General features: G+C 35.3%; 1 protein-coding gene across 5 annotated transcripts in view; it reads left to right on the top strand.

Annotated features, from left to right (window-relative positions):
• The window catches only part of LOC112046487 (teneurin-a), an 84,957-nt gene that overhangs the window by 28,677 nt on the left and 31,855 nt on the right, over positions 1-24,425 (top strand). For 4 of the 5 annotated variants that reach the window (XM_052882008.1, XM_052882006.1, XM_052882009.1 and 1 more), the window contains exons 3-4: positions 342-401; positions 10,132-10,379. In XM_052882008.1, the coding sequence (XP_052737968.1) occupies positions 342-401; positions 10,132-10,379 (308 nt within the window). The remainder of the gene's footprint in view (positions 1-341; positions 402-10,131; positions 10,380-24,425) is intronic. The other variant, XM_052882010.1, reaches the window with a different exon arrangement.

Genomic DNA, 24,425 nt, shown 5'->3' with positions numbered 1-24,425 from the left:
TACCACGAAATGCCTTTTCTTTTTACCCTTTAGGAGTTCGCGGTACCTACCACATGCTCGGCGCGTCGAGTGCCTTTGTATACGTCCAGAAATTCATACATTTCACCGTACTGTGAACATAAAATGTGATACCAAGGATATCTTCTTAATACTTTACGATACAAAACCACTTAAAACTTTAATCGACGCACTTCCACTAGGTCAATAATAAAACGGAATGTTTCGAACGGGACGAAGTTTTACTAAGATAATAATATAATACAGACAAAAAACCTTTTAAGACAAGTACCTAAAGAGCTGCCGACGAAATCATTCTAATAAAAGTTTTGGTCTTGTCCAAGGTACACGTCATCGGGCGTGACTAACGAATGGCTCGCCCTTCAGACCCTAAATTCAGAGTCGTAAGTATCAGAGAGACGACAGCGCCGAAGGCAGATATCTACGAAGGTTACCGAACATTACCATAACTCTAACCGAAGCATATACGTAATTAGAGACACCAATAACACGAAACATTCGGGATGCATTAATCCTTTTGATTTGACAGGGTTAAAGCGTCGAGGCGTGCCTACATCACACTTTACTGCTACCTACGAGCTCCTAATATTCTTTAACTACTACTTTACTCTACTAGTTACTATTAGTAAAATGAACACTACTTTTCCGCTTAATAAAACAAAACACACCTAATAAACTGCATGTTTTTTTATTACTCTAGTAGATTAGCTCGCCACTCTTATGTAGAAATATATATTACCTGATTTTGATCCTTATATATACGTCTTTATCAGTGTGTGGATTTTAGTAGGTCTCGGACCCCAGGTAAAAATATTTGAATATTAAATTCCCAAAAGAAAAATTCGAAGCAATTTTTTTATTAAATAATGAATAATAATGATAACATTTTTCCAAGTTGTTAGTGCCCGTATGTATTATAGCTTAAGTTTAATATTTTATAATATTACTTAAGTTATAATACCTACCTACTTGCCGTGATAACTTTTGAACCAAAGTGATAGATAGACAGGAAAAACAAGTCCAAAAGCTAAAACTTGGTTGTGCTAAGAAATATAATTAGTAATAATATAGATAAAAAGCATACTTCTTAATTATTCTTACAATCGTAGGTACTTGAGATTTTTCCATTATACATATTGTATTACATTTACTGCGTAGATAAGATCATGTAAGTACTATAGAGTTAGTACTTATAGAATAGTTTTATGTTTTTTTAGAAATAATCCAGTTTATACGACATCCTGAGATGTTGCAACCTGTTTCATTTCACACACTGGCTTAACAGTACCCTGTGCGTTGCAATTAGTGAGCGGCGAGCGCTGAGCCCTCATTCGCACGAGAGTTTTTTTAACGGACTTTTTAAAAATGCGTTTAAATACAACAATATTCCCAAGTATATGATTTTGCTACTAATGCACGCGAGAACGTTTTTAAGAAACAACCCTTTTTTCAAGCAATGTTGCATTTTCAATTTTGGGCGTTGGAAATAGAATTTCATTTAACTTCATACTATATTTGAACACTTTTTTAACGTCCGTTTAAAAATCTCTCGTGCGAATGAGGGCTAAGACCGTTATATGTATAAATATTCATCCACAAGTAATACCGGCTAAGAAATACAACAGACGATGGGAAGGATAACCAATGACCCAACACCCTATCATTTATTTGCGCCGGTCAACCGTAAAATGACGCTCTGTGCAATTTAAATCGCCCGAGCGGACTTGCCGTTAATCTAACGCCCTTGCAAGCTGGTATTCTGTTATAATATCAATTTTAATTTGTTTTGTTTAAAAAATCTTGTTTACTGAGTGTAGACTTTTATAGTTAACTAAATTACTTAAAAAGGCTTAGATGTCTTTGTCTCTGTACTTGTATCAAAATCTATTGGTTCTTTTAGATATTGAGTATTGTTGACGCAAATTGAGTCGGGTCATTTTAATTTTATGTGATAATATTAAGTATTCATCGACGTTTCTTGTTTTAACCTCACTGTTAAGATGTCGTGTCTCTCATAGAAGATCCAGGTTACTATACAACGTCAATAAAACGTAAGCCATAATCACTTATAAATCGATAGCCATAACTTAAAAAAAAAAGATTTGAACAAATATGACTCAGTTAATTAGTACATGTCTCTGCTTTAAGCGTTGCAAATAAATCTGACTGTAAAGCGTTACATTTTTCCATTAATTTATATGATTTGATTTAGGTATAACACTGATTAACGAGTATATCACGATATCCATTGTACCATATACCATGACATTTTGATTTACAAAATGGTAGCATGTAATAAATTGTGGGTTGTTTAAATGGCGCGACATAATACCAAAATCGAAACCAACCGTGTTTAATTGATAAAATATTACGCATGGAATTGTCCTTTAATAAATTTCACGGACCGCCAGTCAAATGTGGCCCTAAAAATGGAGATGAGACGATATTTCAATGTATTTCTATTAGAAAGGGGTCCTAAATTCTTGCGGGAGAAAACTAATGTACTGCAACCATGAATTCGCGCTCCATTTCTCTTTAGCTCTATATATTGTCATCTTGTTGTTTGAAGCTCCTATATAAGTTTAGCAGAGGGTTTTAAATTATTGGTACCAATTTTGGAATTCACCCCCTTTCAAGTCTACAGTTACGTTTATCATATTTTATCTCTTGCGACTGCACTTTTACTGCTTTTTTAATATAATGCGGCTTACATTTTGAAATCCAAGGTAATTATATATGGGTTATAAACTTTTACTGCCTCAGTTTGTGGAGCTTTTACAGTAATGACTGCGACAATCCGACGAGAAGGTTGAGACGAAGAAAATAACAGATCTTACAAGACTTAAAAGTTTATCTTTAGATAGTCTTCTTTGGCTTTGGATAACTGAATGTTACTATTATTATTTCTTAGGAATAAAATAACCAATACAATGATATTTCGGACATACGAGTGCAAAATAATTGCTAAGCTAAGTTATATTGTTATTTTTAATTTAAATTCTTGGTACACGGTTTGCTGCCTATATTAGTGTCACTTAAATCTGATATAGGGGAAAATGTAGGGAATGCGATAAGCTTTTTTCAATCAGGGAGCCGCCGAAAAATATTTACAGTGTAACCGGAGGCAGCGGGAGGACAATATTGTGGAAGGATGCGAGAGGCGCCCGCGGCGTCGGCACGGGCCTTCCGCTTCTTTGTGCCACTGCCGAAATAATATTGAACTCGGGGTGAAATACGACCGGCCGGCGGCTGGGGACTCGCTTGCGAAACCGTTTTTCCGTTTCGCTGAACAATGGCAAGCGTTTAGTTAAGACTTGCGTTCCACGCCCGGCCGATAGCGCGCCGCGGACGCCCGAGCCTCGCCGACGATGGTTATCTAAAAAAATACAGCCTGCTTATAATTTAAAACACCTCCCAACCTCTCCTTTATTTATGACGTAACTTTTTTTAATTGAAAGATATTCTATGTTTATATTTCAAACATTGAAAGATTTAATGTTAAATATATACCGACCGAATGAAATGTAGAGCATTTAAAGAGCTATAGTTTAAATCGAATCACTTTAGCCTAGTGCACGCTATTCTTCTAGAATCTATTGCCGCGTTAAATTTGCATTCCTTTGGCATTACCATAATAATATCTTCAAACGACAACTCCGAAATAAAAGGTTATCGCCATAGTATACGGGTACTCCGTTAGGTATGGAAATTGGAAATGTTCGCCCCTTGCTCGGGCATCGCTTGGCTAATGGAAAATTGTTTATCGCTATCGGGTTTCTGCGCGTGAGCAGGATTATTTACGTGCAAGTCCCCCCGTCTGCGAGCGGGCGGTAATTGGTCGCTTATTCAGTATCACTTCCATTCATTCTCGCGATAATACCGCCCGAAGCGCATTAAGAAAGCGCTAAGCTTGCGGGCTGCACAGCGCTGGAGATTATATTCCGACTACGAATAGCAGATGCTTCATGCATTTCAATGCGCGACGATTTTCATTCTAGATCACCAGATCAAGATTCACAAAAATAGCTTATATCTACAACTACATACATGTCACCACCAGACCACATCTTTTTACATGTTACGATCTTTGCATAGTGTAAACACAAATCGAAAATATGGTTATTTATAGTAATTTAAACATTTTTAGAAAACAATACGATAACAGGTTACCTAACTTCATCGTCATCATCATCATATCAGCCGATGGACGTCCACTGCAGGACATGGGCCTTTTGTAGGGACTTCTAAACATCACGATACTGAGCCACCTGCATCCAGCGAATCCCTGCGACTCGACACAACGTCTTGGGTCTTTGAACTACTACCTAACTTTTAACTAACTTATAAACATTTATTTAAAAAATCCTATGAATAATATAGGTGACAAATTTTCAGTTGACGTGTTAAAACACCCAGCGTAGCTATAATTTGTTAAAGTTTCCGTCGCGAGATGTATTTCTCGGAAAATGATGTTTGCTAAATATATCCGAGCATGCGAACCTGCTAGCAAGAGGCACACTCTCCCATTCATGAATCAACTTCAGCATTACCTAACCGAACTCGATGCGAGTAAAACAAACAACGGTATGAGAGTTATTAATAAGAGGCGCGGGTTCAACGTTTCCCAGAGAGCTACATTTAATTCCCGATATCTAGACTTGAATGTCTTGAATGGGGATTTATCTAAAATCTTTAACGAGACCCGAAGTGTCAGATACTGACAATGGTAAATATTTATGGACCATTATAAAATATATAACCTCATACACCCACCATTACTACAAAATATTAATCTACTAATATCAGCTAATAAAATAAATAAATAAATATAACCTCATACACCCACCATTACTACAAAATATTAATCTAATCGCCTGCCATACGTTAAGATCGGTTATTACATACTGTCTGATGATCAAAATCCCTAATTAGTGAGCCATTTTGACAAATGTTTTTAATTAAACCAATGATCGTCTTCACCCAACCGGCACCTTCTGAACATACTCGTTCAAATGATTATGATTATTTTTATCTCGTTTTGTAACGAGATTTCTATCTTATAGGGCAATGTCTTTCAAGTGTTACATCCAACATTAACCATGCCGTCTAGCAACCACATGTAAAGCATTAGGAAACATTGGATGATAATATAATAAATATTTCTAATTAGCTTTCCAGTCAGCGTAAAGTTTCAGTCGTCGTGATCGACCGTTTCATCGTTATAACTTTGACAACGATGGCTATAATTTGTGACCACAACTCATTTTAATTAAAAGTTGCGTAAATCCTGCTATTTTTGTACCCTTAACGTTGGTGAAAGTTTTTCTTGTTTCGTTACTAAACGTTAACGTCGAGGGCGGAAATTGGCGGAACAGGGCAACGCTATTGTTACATTTCGCTTTAAATTGAGGGGCTTTCTTAAATTTACACCCGTGACTTGCAGCGGGAGCCGACGGGGACGGGGCTCGAATCGACTTACAAATTCGACTCGATCGATACCACTTACTATTTATGAATTCTCTTTGTATAAAGTTCTTAGGTTTTCCGTACCTCGTCTTATTTGATGTTATTATCGAACCTAGTTATTCTTTTGTGACAGAGCGATGTTTCTTCTTTGCAATTAGTCACAATATCGTTTTATCTCCTCAATGGGCTCGACACAATGAAGCGATTTAAACAATCAACCACTGCAATCACCATTGAAAGCCGTTCGCCAATCTATTATTAATGTTCCTATTCAATTCATATAGCAATTACTCTTAAGATCACGTACAATATTGTGTTATAATATCTACTCATACATATGATTAAATATTATTAATTCATCATGTCTAATTGTCTATAAATATTTAATTAGTTTGTGTTATTTTTAACTAAGCTATAGTAGAGCTAACTATACAAATTGATTTCTTATGTAACTATTTATGTAATCGTTTTGAAAAGGTACGTGTGTTTTGTCCAAGACATGTAAACACCTGGACAAGGTGTATTTAAGTAACTATATTTGCCATAGACTTTGTATAAAAACTGTTTTGGCTTATTTGCATTTTTTCTCAACATACATTCCGCAGCCAATTTTGGCATAATCGTATATGGTCATGGCGGAATACCACCGCAGACCTATATTTAAGGGTACAATGCAATAAAAGCACGCAGTCCGGTCGGACGCACGACTGTGCAAGATAAATGGACGGCACAGAGCGACGTTGGAGACGCGTTCTCACGGCCCGTGCCTGCATTTTTCTCTTTTTGTTTTATCTCGTTTCCGAGTTAGAGGTCGGCCGGACCGCTTCTAAACTAGAATTGACCGCTGCACGCGCGATTATAACGATAAAAACTGTGCGACTCTGTCCAGACACGGACGTCTAACGAGTTCTTCGTAGTACCTATCGGGAGCACCGCGTCGATAACGTTTTTGCGCCTCATTCTTTTAACTGTTCATGAAATCGATATTTGTTGTTGCCGCTCAATGGCGTTTTAACCCTAAATGCAACGCTCAACGTCGCTAACGTCAGTCTGATGTCAGTCTTTGTCATCGGAGGACTCAAACGTATAGACCGATTTCGATGTGTTATTTTCTCATTTGATAGCCAGTTTCCTTGCGGTGGTTCTTAGCTATGTTTGGTTAATATCGGTCCAGCAATGTAAGAGAATCAGCTCTTTTCCAAAATGATGTACTTATGTCATTTTTAACTCTCAACACAACAAAAAGAAAGGTGTTATAAGTCTGTATGTTTGTCTGTGACTGTGTCTGTCTGTGGCATCGTAGCTCTCAGACTTTTTTTGAGACTGCGGTTTTTTTGAATTTGAAAGCCAGTAAGCAAATAAAATTTCTATGATCAAGCTCACATATTGCAACGCCATTTAAACTTATCTGTTATAATGGATAGAATTTCTGGCATAAAGCATTATTTTAGTTAATTTCAAGATCTTCGGGGGTTTTTTTAAATGTTTAGTTTTCTCTTGTGTTTAGTTTAATGGTAGGATCGTAACACGAGGATATGCGGCGTACGAACTCGAGCTCGCGTTAATTAGACACGACTCGTAGTGCACAACACCTCATTATTTACCGCTTCATTAAGAGCTCACTCACGACGAGAGCTTGTCAAAATCTTAACGAACACCCGTCCGTCCGCCGCTTGAAATATCGCGGCGATGTCCTACAATAGGCACTGTCGTCAGCTCCCTTAATTGTCTTAGTTTTTCTTCCCTTTGCCACGTACGTTTTATGCTTACTGGTGATAGATTGGATGACGTATACACTTATGGGTATACAATGTACATTATTCCGCTACCACGCACTGTACGTGTGGTAAGGAAAGTAATCAGGGACCACGTCACTGGTCGTACCGCGAATATTCGTAAATTATTTCACGAATATTCGCGAGGGGCAGCATTAGGAGCATAGTGTAGTGGGCGAGTTACATCTTGTTTAAGTATGATGAGCGGATGCTTGCGACATCTTTAGCTTAAAGTCTATTTTTTTAATCCCACGGGAATAATATTTTCTCCGAGATAAAATTAACCTATGACCCACTGCATAGTCCACTTTATCGCTAAACCAAATCATCTGAATCAATTTAGTTTAGGGGTCGGCTTAACCGTGAAAAGTTAACAGACAGATGGATAGATTTACTTTCGCATTTGTAATATTAGTATAGAATATGTTATTTTATCGGCAAAATATAAGAAATATTATCCCCATTCACCAGACACTTTCGCTTTATGGCAACCCTTCGCTAGATACTCTTGAAGTTTCAAATTAAATAGTGTTTTTCAAAGGGTTGCCGCGAAGCTAAGTGACTGGCGACTGGGAATATAATTTATTAAAAAAAAATACTTTATACTTAGACGGTTGAGGTTCTGAATCCTTAAAACCTGTTACCTCCCAAAGCCACCAAAGTCCTAACTCTATAATTGGCTAATACCATACTTACTTATGGTAGGAGCCTAAGCTGACAAAGTTTCAACTTTTTTTTAATGACGAAGGTCAGGGATCCACTGGCTCTTAGACTATTTCATATTTTGATATAGTAATTTAGCATTACCGCATTATTATCGACCGTAAAAACAATAATGGTCGCCTCATTTCGGTAACGCGCGGAAATGATGAGCTCGGCTCAGTAATGGCACCTACGACCATTACGAGTACAAACTATAAAAAAGCTAATAACTATTCACGTAACAAAATCAATTTCGAATACAGTTGAACGGCCGGCATAACATCAGTAGACTGAACAGTTTTTGAAGCTTGTTAATGCCATATAATCTATACGTAATCTCACAATTTCACAAAGTACGTTTTTTGTGCGCAACCTATTCTGCGCACCTTTCACCGTACGTAGCCGCCATAGCGTGCACATGCCTAGCGCGTCCGCACGCACGTGCACGCTGTTGGCGGGCGCGCACGCAGCGCTGCACCTCGGTTGCGCACCTTTCACTTTTCAGGCGTTGCTATTGAAAAGAGTAAACTCCATTCGTGCGTCGGAGCTGACACACTTTTTTTATTCTTGACAAGTTAGCCCTTGACTACAATCTCACCTGAATGTAAGTGATGATGCAGCCTAAGATGGAAGCGGACTAACTTGTTAGGAGGAGGTTGAAAATCCACACTCCTTTCGGTTTCTACACGACATCGTACCGGAACACTAAATCGCTTGGCGGTAAGTCTTTGCCGGTAGGGTGGTAACTAGCCACGGCCGAAGCCACCCACCAGCCAGACCTGGACCAATTAAGAAAATCTCAATCTGCCCAGCTGGGAATCGAACCCAGGACCTCCGTTTTGTAAATCCACCGCGCATACCACTGCGCCACGGAGGCCGTCAAAAATGTATTTGTATTTGTATCGTTTTTACCTATCCTTACGTTTTTTTCTAAAATTCCTTTATGCAATCATGACAAATAAAAATTATGACTAAGACCGTCCTTAAGATGAAACCTTTAAAATTAAGTTCCTTCGCTAAACTTGTACCAATTATTTTAATATTTTACTTATCCTTTTGTCTATGGGTCATTATAATGGCGTCAGTTGGTAGGCGCATCGGACTTCACGCCATATGTCTTCGCTCCGGGCCTTCGTGAAAGCGAACTTCGGCTAATTGATTAATGGTTTCTTGAGGCGGACATTTTCAAACGGCCGATTATAGTTTTTGTAGGCACCCCTGATAATGATACGTTTTGATTGCATTATATATTTTTACCATATGGTGCGGGGCATTGATTTGCTCAGTAACAGTTGTTCAACCTTTTGGGTTCATACAAACAGGTAGAAGGATTCCCAGTTCCGGCATTAGACAACTGTTTGTGACGTTTGAGGTTGGATCAAATATGATAAAAAATATTAAATACATATTTTAACAAAAGGGCTACTAATGGTAGGCGTCCACTGATCCGCAACGTACGTATCGGACGCATAGCATCAAACGGATTTTTATTTTTTAAAATACGTACGATGCGGATTTGTGGACGTCTTCCATTAATCACCTTAGGAGAACATGAGTATTTATCCAATAAACCTTTTTACATTCCTAAAGATGATCATTATAATTATATTATCAGCCTTATTAAGTTAATATAATTTAAAGGCAGATATCATATACAGAGGCTCCATGCGGTCCTTTGTTACCGTGTTGTTTAGATGTACTATAAGAAACCTATGTCCAGCATTGTACGTCCATTCATTCGTCAATGATGATGATCACATAGAAATATACTTATAGTATAGAAATATTTAAATAATTTCGGAGATTTGAGAACTATGTAATATGTAATTTAATACACACACAATCCTCCACAGCTGAGCGGTAAAAGTGCAGACTCTCAACATCGAGAGGTCCAGTGTTAGTTGGACTATTGTCGTACCTACTCCTTAACAGTATTTATTGAATGAAGGGGGATTTATTGGTCATATTTAAAAGATAGGTAATGCAAATTATAGTTTTAAAAAAATAAACTCACCATTATCCTATTTTAACAGTATACTACAGTACTCCCTCCATAAAAGAGAAGAGATATGGAACTTAGACCAACCACGCTCTAAAGAGGTTCGACAGGCTCTGCTCTAATGTTTAAATTATAATATAGCGATATTAATTGTACGTTTGTTTGCAACAGGATGGGCGGCACGGGCATGTCGAGCGGCATGGGCGGCGGCACGCTGGGCCACTGCCAGCTTGCCAACCAGCCGCTGGTGATGCCAGTGTTCCCGCTGCGTGCCAGCCAGCCCAGCCCCGTGCCAGTCTACTCCCCCTCCCGCTTTCACATCGACAAACGGTGCCAGCACCGGTGTACGTGGAAGTGCTTGGCCATAGCTATGATATGCCTCTGCGTCATCCTAGCGGCCATGCTCGCCTATTTTATAGGTAAGTTGAAACATGCTGTTTGTTTGTTTAGCGCTGATGGGTTCTAGGGTTTTATCTACACGAAATATCGCGTGGACATGACAATTCATGTACCTACTGCATTGTACAAAATTAATAGATGTAGGTATTTACCTGTTTATTTAAAGAGCTGGAAGCAGTTGGAACTGTATTGAAATCCATAAATAAACAGATTACTAGACGACGTCCCGTGGTTTCACCCGCGTAGTTCCTGTTCCCTTGAGAATACAAGAATAAAATATAGCCAATGACAGTCACAAATAACGTGGCTTTCTAATAGTGACAAAAGACTTTTTTAAATCGGCTTAGTAGATCCAAAGATTACCACCTACAATACCTAAACTTTACCTCTTCAAAAAACCGACAAACTTTTAACTTTTAAATATCACATGCTCTCAGTTTATAATAGGTACATAAATTAAATTACAATTTTGATTTAATTAAATTTTAGTATCTTAAAAAAAATTATAAACGGAAACATTCCATTGAAATTACAATGAGAAAATGCTTCCTTAAAATAAGTGACTCAATCTTTAATACAAAAATAATGGATAGAATAACAATAATATATTATTTATTGTGGTACAATAAATGTACAAACTTAGAATTTTAATTGGGAATATCAATCGTATTCAGAGTTGAGCAACTTTTTCGATGTCTAGTCAACTCAATTTTGTAAATATTATTTTTATTGTTTACATAAATATTTATTGATTTTGAAAGTTATGAAGGTCATGTGAATAATAACATACTAGCTACCGATAGTCAACCGTTTGCATAATAAGTCAAATTTATGTTTATTCATTGATGATCTATGTTTTAAAACGGTTTTTAGTACAATTTTATGTATAAATTGAATAATGCCTAATATTCTAATCAGTATTAAGGCAGGTAGTTATAGTATAAAATTATATTATCAATTCTCGTATTTAAATACTCTACTTCAATTATTATGTACAATAGGTACAATAAAATGCATGAGCCATATTCAACAAATTACTAAGAAAAAAAAAAGTAAAGTTTAACTTTAATGTTATTACGGAACTGAACACAGCATGAAACAATGTCAATGGGTTTGTTAGAACAAAACGTAGAATACATAAATATTATATTTCTAATATATCATCGTTCATAGACACAGCGGGACGCTCGAAACGTTCGTTAGAGAGCATTTTTATTAACTCGCACGGAATGCAGCTTAGATTGTTACTGACATCACAATTTTTCATTATTATTAACCGACTTTATGGTACGGACCTAATATAGTGTATATACAAACCTTACAAATCGTTTTCTGCGCCAAATCACGGGCGCGCCGTGGTTTGTACGCAATAACGATCCCCATAGAGATCTAGACTTACCGACAATAGATAAGTACATGAAACAGCTCTCTCAAAACTATTTTGACAGAGCTGCCATCCCAGTCAACTAGTGGTTGAGGACTTTAAAAAGAGATGTCCCAAAAACGTCCTTTACGATCCTGACGATCTTCCCTGCAACACAATCACAAGCTAAACAGCGTCTTCGCCGGCGAAGACGAGGTTCCCGATATCTAACGTCGCCCGGACGTGGGTTTTCTAACCCACGATCTAGTGGGCGTCTCCGGACTGATACGTTCCGGTACGATGTCGTGTAGAAACCAAATGGGGTGTCGATTTTTATCGCTACTCCTAACAAGTTACCCCGCTTGCATCTAGATTGCATCAACACTTACCATCAAGTGAGATTGTATAGCTTGACAACTTCGTTCGTAATACTCCCAATGGTCCGCACGGGCCGTGTAGCGATGAATGAAAAACCCACAACTGGTGCACCTCACTTCCCCGCACGCCCATTTCACACGCGCACAGTCTTTCCCCCCGTCGCCCGCATATCATGGTAGTGTTATCAACGAACTTGCCAGACTATCAACTTGTAAAGAATAAAAAAAAATAAAAAAAAAATCCCTGGAATTCTACCAAGCTCCCTTGATTTATATCATTCGCATAGCGTAGTGTTTAAAAACTTCATCAAAAAGCAATTTGTTAGAATGTACTAATATTGTGAGTGCATTCAGTTTCGGACACTACTCGTACCTACTGAACTTTTCCGTAGCGCAAGAGCAACTAGCACACGAAACTTGCCAGGATAAGCTTTCAAATCAATCAGAAGTTTGTTCGTGTTCAAATTACTTGTTGGTTAACTCTATGTGCCCTTATATGGTTACTATAGCGTTCTGAAAGCCTTACAGCGCGTTTTAGTGTTTACTACTTGGTGTACAAGCCGAAGACCCGTTTCACCCGCGTAATTCCCGTTCCCTTGAGAATAAGGGGATAAAATATGACACTCGCAATTAACGTGGCTTCTAGTGTAAAAGAATTTTCAAAATCTGTTCATAACATCCAGAGATTACTGCCTACAATACCCACTTTACCTCTTCATAAAATGTTGCTACATATACAAAAAAAAATTGTTTATAAATGTATAAAATCATTTTGGAAACTAATCTGAGGATGATATTTTTCCTCGTCTAACCTTAAAAAACTGCTTCGCTTAAAATTTCGCAAAAAAAAACAGACGAGAGCTTCGTTCCTCGTTTGTTTTTTCTTGTCTCTTTAAAAATATAACAAAATATTCAATAAAAATAATAATATACAACATCCAGATCAATGGTACCATAGCACTTTTGTTTTTATTAACAATACAAATGAGTAAACGCGTGTCTTAAAAACTTTTTAACTCAGCCATAACAAACCTTTTTCATGTTTACTCACACTCATACTATACGCAACTCAAATAACAAAAGTTTGTTATTTCTCACTTAAAAGCTTGTCAAAATGTTGATCTAAAACAATAATTAAAGCATTCAAATAACTTCAAAATTATACCCTATTTTTAAACGTTTTTAACAGTGTGCAAACAACGTCATCAAACAATTGAATGTTATTATTAATGAAGCTGGTAGGGTCGTAAGTGACAATTAAACTAAATTTTGTAAGAGCCTCTTCACCCAGAAGCGCGTTGGCAACATTTCCACTGTAACGAACTTTTCTTTACCGACACGTAATTTGGAGTCTATAGAGCTCAATACCTTATATATACTGTAGTTACAAATGGTCATTTTAAATGCTTATCAATTCAATACAAATGAATCACCTTTATAGGGCTTTTCCTAGGTTAAAACAAATTTAATGTGAAAGAGAAATCAAGCAAGAGATTCAGTACTTCTACGTAGGTAACTGAAAAGTTACATATGTTTTGTTATTTTAAAACTAATATGATTGGTTAAATACTGTTTCTATATATTTTTCAATTAAAAACATAAATCTTATTTATCAAAAATATAAAATTAAATAAATATATTTTTACGGTAGATGTTAAAATAAATAAAGTCTTGAGTTTATTTAAAAGGCAGTTCATATAAGTATGTAAACGTAAATAAATCTCATTTCCTTTTCCTTACATGTCTAGATACATAGGAGTACATACGTAACCACAGAAACTCATATTGATTAAAATCCTACATCCAGTTGTACTTTCATTTAAAGCCGAGCGTAGCCCACGGCGGTGGATTTCCTCCAATAAGGGACAGATTTAATCTTTTCTGATTGGAAATTTATCCAAAAGGAGAGCCGGATTACATAATGTGTCGCCTTCGAGTAATACTTCCATGTTTGTACCTTTATTTTTATTTATACTGACGGGTAAAGGAACAACACACCATATACGATATAATATATCATAACAAAGTAGATTTGGATGAATGACTGAATGGATATGGCATAATATAACTGAAAAACAATTCATTCTTTTAAAGTAAGCTTAGTTAACTAACTTTTGAAACGTCAAGTTTGTCTGTTTATAACGATTATACCAACGATTTGGAAGGCAAATTTTACTGAATAGAACCGGCAAGTAACTTATCAGTTGCTCTTTTCAAATTTATTATTATTTCTGCTTATCTAAAGATATAGCCTAGATAGCCATCAAGCTTTGTCATTAAATTTACTTTTTATTTATGATAAAATTCTTCTAATTATAATCAAAAAAAAAATCGGTTGTCTGTAAAGTCGGTTTTCTGACGATAATTGAACGTGACAACGTCTTATGAAAATACTGATGGTATGGTTGCATTTTTCAAAAGAAAATGTTCGTTTTTCTAAAATACTGTTTAATAATCTTCATAGACCAGAATATACTTTATTTCTAGTAAAAAACATATTATAATTCTTCAATAAACATCAATGCCAATGTGAAATGACGCCAAAAAAATGAATTCAAACAACATTTTTGTATGCAAATGAATTTATCAAACATCGTATGCAACGAAAACAGACATCGACAGTTCGGCTTTCATCATTCTTTGTTTGGAACTCGCAACTGGCATTCACAGAGAGGGCCATAAAAAAAATAAACAAACATCAGAAAAATATAAATGATGCGACTAACCTGAGGCAACGCGGTGCGTGCCTCGGGCCCCCGCTTCTGTGTTAGCGAGGTTATAAATTATCTACCTCCGCGTCCCGTATAATTTTACTACTCGTATATCAGCCAATCGCAATCTCGGCTCATCCCCAAAAGGACCTGTAACAATTTATAAAAAAAATATTTTTGTAATTTGAAACTCACGTCCCACTATACTGTTACATGGTAACATCGCCTAAAGCTTTTGTATTTTTGTTATAAAGGCTCACAGTAAGGTCATCTAAAGCTTGTTTGTTCTCGTCTTGAAAGCCCTGCGATTAGTTTCGTACACATTATTGCTATCAGCCAATTTTAACGCCCCAAAATTACGATTATCATAGGTTTGGCCTTACTAGCAATAGGTAATTAAGTAAATTCTTGTATGTACTGAATTTTCGGTAATGTATTGCATACACATTTTTTATTAAAATCATTACCATTTCTTAAGCATAGAGAACAAATAGGTTTTCAAACAAAGACTGCAAGCTATTTCAAAGTTCTTATTAAAACTTTTTAAATAGGTACTATATTGAAAAGCATACAATATAATAAAGTACGAATACATTTTTAACATCTGTGGATACCAACGACAAACGTAGGTATGTGGTTTTTATGGTTGTCTTTGCAACATTAATCCATACTTCCATACTTACATTAAATCACTAACTGACCAAACCGATTTAAAAAATAAAGGTATTCAGTATCGGAAAGACTATTCTCTACTACTAATCTAAGACAGCCGTTTGATGTAGTTCCATCACTCACTGCCATTTCTTAAACCCAATTGAATCGCTCGTCCAAAAGCCGTTGAAATAAAACTCTACCGCAGACACATTTAAGAGATCGCAAAAATAGCATCAAAGTATACACGACCAACCAAAAGATAACTGCATTTAACCTACTTACAGATCACGCATTGGCACAGCCACACTGCTCTAAAGTTACTATGACAACTTAGTCGTTTCCTTTTATTTTTAAATTAACATGATGAAAGATTTTAATTTTCTATCTGTTTTATCCATTTATCCATGACTAGCGGACGCCCGCGACTTCGTCCGCGTGAAATTTAGTTTTTCACAAATCCCACGAAAACCATGGATTTTTCCGAGATGAAAAGTAGCCTATGTGTTAATCCAGAGTAAAATCTATTTCTATTCCAAATTTCAGCTAAATCTAAGTAAACAAAACTTTTGTACACCTTGGGTTACATTATTGGAATTTCAGCAAGAATCCTTATTTTTTTTGAAAATATAATATAGCCTTCCTCGATAAATGGGCTATCTATTACTGAAAGTATTTTTCAAATCAGACCTAGTTCCTGAGGTTAGCGCGTTCAATCAAACAAACAAACAAACTCTTCCGCTTTATAATATTAGTATAGATTGCAAAATGAATGCCAAAATGTATGTAGGAAAATACTTATAATGTGATTAAAAATTGTAAATTTTAAAATATTCTATCTGGGTTTCAATTTGTTATGTTAAAGTCCATATTATGAATGTGTCCAGTCATGTATTAACCAATATGATCGTGTAGTCCGCAAAAGCACCGCAGGTCGTTTTTTTTTTTAAAAGAGTATTTGCCGTATTTATTTGACCAACTTCCCCATTCCCATTGAATTCGTCAGAAAGACTGTTAGTACGACAGTAGTCCAACTGGCGGAGATCGAATGCTTGACCTCTCTGTGTTTAGCCTATCTTGGCCTGTGTGCCGTTGAGCTATTGAGGCTTGATATTGACGTTGTCTAATAAAAAACATATAAGAGCCGTGATAGCCCATTGGATATGATCTCTGTCTACGATTCCGGAGAGTGTGAGTTCGAATCCGATTCGGGGCATGCACCTCCATCATTTCAGTTGCATTTAAGAAATACATATCACGTGTCTCAAACGGTCATGGAAAAACACGTGAGTAAACCTGCATACCAGAGAGTTTTCTTAATTCTCTGCGTGTGTGAAGACTGCCAATCCACATTGGCCAGCGTAGTGGACTGGCCCTTCTCATTCTGAGACTCGAGCTCAGCAATGAGCCGAATACGGGTTGATAATGATGAATAAAAGAAGCGATTAAATAAGCAAATAGAAAAATAAATTGTCAGATTCAAAGTCTGTCCAAAGAACTCAAGACATTATAATAATAAAGTGAATTTTAAAATTATCGACAAAGAAGAACTATATAAAATGTTTTCTTGTAAAAAGTGTTCGACATCAAAGAGCTCTAGTTATTTATTTTTTGTACCTCGGGGCTGTGTCATGACGCATGCGCCGAGCGCACCCCGCGATGTAATTTTTGTTACCATACGATATTGGAAATAAATTCATTCGAAGAAAATACTCGCCAGTCTACTCTATTTTGGTATAAGATTGCAATCGTATAGAACAGGGAATCCGTAGAAACCGCTCGTGTTATTAAATAGTAATTTTACTTCATTGTGTTTATTTCTACTAAATATACTAAGAGGCACAATTATCTGCCCACTTTAATATGAGTATATTAAAGTGAGCGAATAATTGTGTATATAATATGTCTAAGTATATGTGGAACATCGGCCTAGGCTGGTTACCTACCTACCGGCAAAAACTTACGGCCAAGCGATTTAACGTCACGATACTACGCCGCGTAGAAACTGTCAGTGATATGGGAATAATATTGTACCTCTTTAGTCTTAGACTCCATCGTCACTTAGCATCAGGTGAGATAGCAGTTGAGGACTAACTTGTCATTCAATAAAAAAAAATATCATTATTTTTTTTGAGAAAAACCTAAGCGCAGTTGGTAAGTAAAGCTGTGGTTTTCAACAGAAAGTTTCTCAACTCCCAGCTCGTGTCTTAGAATTTTCTTAAATGAACACTAATTCCAAATTCAAACATTTAACAGAATTCATAATATTTTTTATCTATTCTTAGGATTTTTAACTATGCATATTAAAATTACTATGAACATAGTGGTTCTTTACACGCAAATTACATAACGTACCCAGAAACAAATATGTCTCTGGCTGCAGCACGCCATTTACGTCGAAATCGCCCTATAATGCCATGCTATATTTCATTTTTATTTCTCGTTTCTATTGTGCTACATCTCGGTATACGTATAGCACACTGGCTGTGTGTTATAGAACGACACAATACACATATAATGTGATAATTTACAGTCTTTCTAATCGTTAGTGTTTTCTTTAAGAAACAGAAATTTCCTTTTGATTTTATGACCCACGAAAGAGCAATCTTTAATATAAGATAGTAAGTAAAAGTATATGTGTGTTCATATACTAATTTACTATTTAGCTCTTCAGCCCTTAAAATTTTCATAATATTTTTGGAATTAATTTCTTCAAGATTCAATTTATGACTAATTCATTAACATTGATTTAGCACGTGGACATGAAAATTAAATCTATTTAATTTCCAATTCACTTCCGATAGATTATAATATACCGAAAAATAACACGTTAAATTGTAATCAGTATTTTCAGTTCACAATATGACGGCAAATTGTAATATCACCAATGAGATTATAAACTTAAGTATTTTACAATTTAACGGTAACATATACACCGCTATAAAAATGTTAACTATATGTCTATAAACAGTTTATATCGCCTTTATAATTTAAATGTGTTTGTTTAGCAATCACTATACTCTGATACGAAATTGTAATTTTTAAAGTTGTTTGTTCTTGTCAAATGGCAGACTATTAAAAAATAAACTCTTTTGACAAAGGTCAATAAGCAAAATTTCAGAAGCAGAGGGTTAATTAAGTATGTTATTAGAACAGTATTGAAATTTGAAACCCAATCAACCAACCGTATTCATATTAGCTAGTAGCTATTCATATTTCAATAGTTAGCTACGAGCTATTGATTTTAAGTAACTTTCAAGTATACGATTGTTCAGTTTGACCCACATATTACACATTCCTCTAATAGAGTACCATTAACAAACATATTTCGATGTAAGTTGACCCATAGTTTCTGGTGAACCATTTGCAATCACAAAATTATGTCCCCGAAACACGCTATTTGAATTGTCCCAGACTTCGACAGTGTAACTAACATAATTTCCATGAATAGTTTAAATACTGGTACCTATTGCTGCAATTACTGCTACTTCAGTTTTTTTTTTCGGAATATGTATAAAACATTTAAAATCTTGTCATTGCAGTATTACCAGAGATTTAAAGTTCAAAAAGTCTTAACTCTGCTATTCTATCAGTAGGAAACTAAAAGGCTTTGTTTACTATACAAAATGTTATTCATGTTGTTCATTCATATGATATTCATGTATTGTATTGTATTGTATGTATAAAGAATATGGTTTCCAGAAGCCATTTCTCATCAAATTTTAATAGCAACGCACTTGCCAGTTTTCAAAGTAAAATCCATGTGTAACACTTTAAGTGGACTTGACTCAATACGTCACTTTCTATATTTCTTAAGAAGCTAATCTGGTAATTATATACCTCATGTGTTTCATTCTCAGGTACATGTATAGTTACCTAATTTTTTATTCTCTTACTTTTCATGTACCAAATTACAACTTGTTTGTAGTACCTACCTGCTTACCTATCAAAAGAGAGTAGGTTGAAGTTAAGATTTCCGGAGACATTTTTTTAACTCAGCAACTTCTAGAAATCTTCGAAGTAACATATTCTTCATTACTATTCTACTTCACAGTAATGTGTATTTATGGACGCTTAGAGAGGTCTGAGATTGGTCTGGTAGTGAAATAAAACTTCCATTTCCCTCGTTCCTTAAAAGCAGTGTAATGAACCGGCTGAATGTAGAGTGTTTTAAAATGAATGGATCTTATCGTATCGGATCTTTCATTTAGATATGCATTAAATTGTGGGGACAGAAGATAAGCCGTGTCGCATATTGATGTGGCGGCACCGGCCCTACTTTAAAACGCTACGAGTATTTTTAATTGAAAGACTTATACACCTTCAAATCACCATACTTAGATTTATCAGAGATATTCTCCAAACAAGATCTGCTTCTTTAACGAATAGATCATAGATTACAGATAAGTATATTTCGATTTCAATATTTGTAGCTACCGTTTCTTATAAGTATTTACATTTATTATTTTGTGACTTCATTGCCTTCTTCAGTTTAACGCGTCTAAAATATAGTAGGCTAACTCGTAGGCAGCTAAGCTTTACCTTCAGACTTTAGTTTCGTTTATTATACTATAGTTATGGAATCTTTCAGCTTATGTTTTGTGGAAAATCATCGTCAATGGTTTATAGCATTGTCTTGTACAATACGGTTGACTATGCGCATCATCTTGAGGCATAAATCATCACTTTCACAAAAAATCTTAAACAATATTCAGATAGATAGCAGTTTATTCCTGATAATTTCTGTTACACAGAAAACTCCCCAAAATCAACTCAGGGGCTTTTTCTTTATCTTTTCACTTTTGACTGGACTGCGATCGGTCTAGATTTAGAAAATTAATTGGGTAATACATTTTAATTAAATTTAATGGAAAGAAAAAATTAAATTAGGAAAAAATATACTCCATCTAATTTTTGGAAGTTCTCGAATTAACAGATAACTTGCAAGCACTCATAGTTGCAACTTTAAAAATATCTTAGCTCACGAGTGATCCTATTATGATCCGTATTGAATTATAACTACTGAAAGCTTTCTACTCCTACTTTTATACTTGGTCATGTTATAAAACTAAAATAGTAAATAACTAATGTACTTTTTCCATTACAATAGTTATATTGACGTCAATGAAACTATTATTAGAATTTTCCTATTATACTTTACTGTGTAACCATTCTTAGAGTTCTTTTTTAGTTTGTCGATAGAAACTTTATAGTGGGGAAAAGAAAAGAAGCAATTTCATTTTACGAGCTAACTTTCATAAACTACTTAATTTATGTTAATTAACGTTCCCGCTTCCCTGACTAGTATAGGTTTGTTAATTTTCAAAATAGAAATTATACTAAGCCGTGTTTCTTTTCATGTTGTTTTTATTGGAGCTATAAACTATCAAGCACACGCCTGTTAAAAAACCACATCCCATCGTCTGGTAAAGGCGTATCTACTCCTTCTTCACTGAGAATCGTTTATCCTTATCAACAACAAATTAATCAATACTCTGATCATCATAAAGACATAAGACATAAGAAATTGTTTTAAAATAATTTCACTAACAATTTATAGGATCAAAGATTTTATAACATTCTAGTTTCGTGTCTTTTTTTTCTAAACACTCAGATACTCTATAGGTCTATTTGATAGTGGCTAGTTCTCACTGTTCCTGAAACGGCCTATAAGAATATGGTTTTCTAGTTGCAGCAATTATAAACAGCTGTTAACACTACCATTTTTTGGTGAGTCGTCTTAACATCAAGGGAGGTTCCAATCGAGCGTTAACTTTCCGCTAAAAAAGGGACCTTTCTTCGAACTACTCGTGTGAAACATTTCACTAACAAATCTGTTGTGCCTATTTATGTACTGTACACTTTAAGTACCGACTTACATAAAATATTTCTCGGTTATAAATATATAAAGCCGTTAGTTCAATTTACAAATCATTTGTGCCAATATTACAACCATACCAACCAAAACAGCGTCACGCGCGAGTTGACATAAAGTCTCATTAAAATCTATTCATAAATCTTTCCTCGGCGTTGGTACAATCATTTGGTTCCAGAAACACAATAAAAATATTTGTCGAACACGCCTCCCGACGTTCCGGATATGTAGCGAATAAAAAGCGTTCTGTACTTTAATCCGACATAAATCTACTGGTGTACAGTAGTTCTGCCGGTGTAATGAAAAAATGTGAACCATCTGTTGCACCCTTCATTACGTCCAGCGCGATGAATGGGCACGAATATAGCCACGTCAACTTTTTAATGTAATTGAAATTTCGTGGACCCCAAGTTTTTATTTAAACTCTCCCTATAAATGTAACTAAACGCTACAGTAATCTACGATGCATTCGATACCATGTGATACAACGCGACACATGGCAGGAATTACCTAAATATTTTTAAACTACTAGCATGTCTCTCAAAAAGTTCAAAGTCGCAAATAAACGCAAGCTTATAGGAAAGTCTTATTATAGTATTAAGGATTATATAGATTAAGATGATGGCTTGATGTTGAACTGCACTATACGACTGTGTACTTAGTTCTAGATACGTAAATTTGTAAAATGGATGGAAAACAAAAAAAATACCTTGGCGCTTTTGGAACCCTCGTAACTTTAATTTTAAGTTTTCGGCTTTAATTACCACCATTAAATCATGACATAACTTTACAAAAGTGCTTGTAAACTAAGCCTAATTGAAATAAATGAAATTAATTGACTGCGAATTTCCAAGTAAACGTGCCTTATAAATAGACATTTTTTACGAATTTATACCAAAATCTCGATGATTTATTTGTAATTAATAAACAGATCAGATTATTAGGTATTAATAGCAGTTTTGCGACCTTAATTTCAACAGTTCTTCACCCTGAGTATCTAATATTTTTATCATTGTTGTCACCGCAACAATTTATGGATAGAAGCAAAATTTTGATATATCTGAGGTATACAAATAACTCAAACGGGTTACAATATTTTAATGTAATAACAACATTATGTAAAGAATTCAATACCGTTATCTAATAAAGACGCATGGGAACACGAGTTCGAAACATTTTATTTTTCTAAAAAGGCTTTTTTGCTAATCCATATTGACTCATCTAAAATACCGGTTTGGAATGTGTGATCGTAAAAACTTGTATGTAAATTTTATCATTCGTTAATTTTATTGTTCTTTCTATAATATTATTATCTACACTTTAATTTATACGATTAAATAAAACAAATTAAAATGTTATTACATATTATAAGGTATTTATTACTTTATTATGATTTATAGATATATCGAATTGCAAAATAGACAATACTCCTTTTTCACTATTGCTTTAATGAGATTGAAATGAAAATGCACTGAACTCCCATGTTAAGTTTCTATAAAAGGTAGATACTTCTCGACAAGGTCTCATTTAACCAGTTTACACATTACACAAATTCGTATCTTTTGTATTTTCAAAATTCTCGTCATATTTTTTGTGATATTCTCTATTAAGTTTACACTCGGCGGAGATAGATTTGTTCTTGTCCACACTTCTTAAAATAGGGCAAACAAGACCTCGACCCTCCGTGAATGTGGATCATATTTACACGAGAGAGGGACGCTGATATGATGTTACTCATATAACCGAGAGAGACAGATTGACGCACACGAGGCGGAAGATTTATCACGTGACTAATACCAAGTCAGAGCGACGGCGGGTCCGTATCCCTCGGGACTCTATCAAACGAGTTCGCTCCCCCATCGCTCGATGCAATCTATGCTGAATCGTATTACAATAAATTGTATTAACTCGAAAATAGTACAGATAGCAAACATCGTCCATCTGCACACAATCGTCCCGTGCATCGCGCAGACGTATTCAACGACCCTCCATTTCCTCAGAGCAGTTCTATGGCAAAAATTTATAGATTTTACGAGGGATCATCGGGAAAGGCGCAACTTACAACATTGCAATATATCATTTTTGTGGGCGGAAATTACGTCATCTGTGCCGTTTTATGTGTTGCTCGATGTTGTTTATTGGCTTTTATTTAAAGCCACAACTATATATTTCATCTGCAATGTCTCCAGACTGAAATAATAATTGTATTATTTGCAATGATTTATGACTTGTTATTGGTTTACTAAAAATGAAACAACGATATATGCATACATTGTTTTCATTTTCCCCGTATGCATGATCGCTTATCTCGATTCAGCAGCTCTGTGTTTAAAAATCAATATGACTTACCATGAATATAAATTACCGATTTACCCACAGATCCTAGGGACGATAAAACTTATTGTCGTTAAGTATTCTCTGTCCCTCAATGCAGTGGAAGTAAATTGTCCAATTTGAAACCCAAATAACCAAATGGCGTCAACGCACTGAGATTCTTATCTCCCGCTGAATCTTTGAGATAAATGGTCTGTCAGGGGACGATGATAACTTAATTATTCCGACAACAACTTGGATTATGTGATACAATTATAGCTACAATAATACAATTTTTATAGTAATTAAAGCTAGAAAACTTTGTTCATTTTATACTTACACGGAATTAGTAGATAACCAAGTAATACTGAGTTTTATTTATATAAATTAGTGAAATTTACGCCTAGAAATTCGACAGGCATATTTAAGAAGCAACGGTAAATACAAGTTATTATAATCTTACCAACTTAACAACGCCCACTCTTTTGTTTATTTTAATCGATAACTGAAACTTGACCCTAATTTCCTATCTCAAACAAATTCTGCTACGTATACCGTTAATTCTATAAATTGTTACGGCTTCCGGCCATTTATTTTCTATATCTTTCAACAAATTGAAGACCAATAATCAAAAGTAAATGTTAGGCAATTAGTCTGATTCCGCCTCGCCGTTGCGTCAATTAAATCGTATGAGGATTGACATATGGCTTTTATTTAAGGCGGTGGCTGTAACCAGATACTGGCCTGCGCACACACTCACAAGCAAAACAAACATT

This window comes from Bicyclus anynana, chromosome 6 (genome assembly GCF_947172395.1).
Source record: "Bicyclus anynana chromosome 6, ilBicAnyn1.1, whole genome shotgun sequence".
NCBI classification, from domain to species: Eukaryota; Metazoa; Arthropoda; class Insecta; order Lepidoptera; family Nymphalidae; genus Bicyclus; species Bicyclus anynana.
The sequence above is the reverse complement of the archived record's forward strand: the minus strand, read 5'-3'. Positions and strand labels throughout refer to the sequence as shown.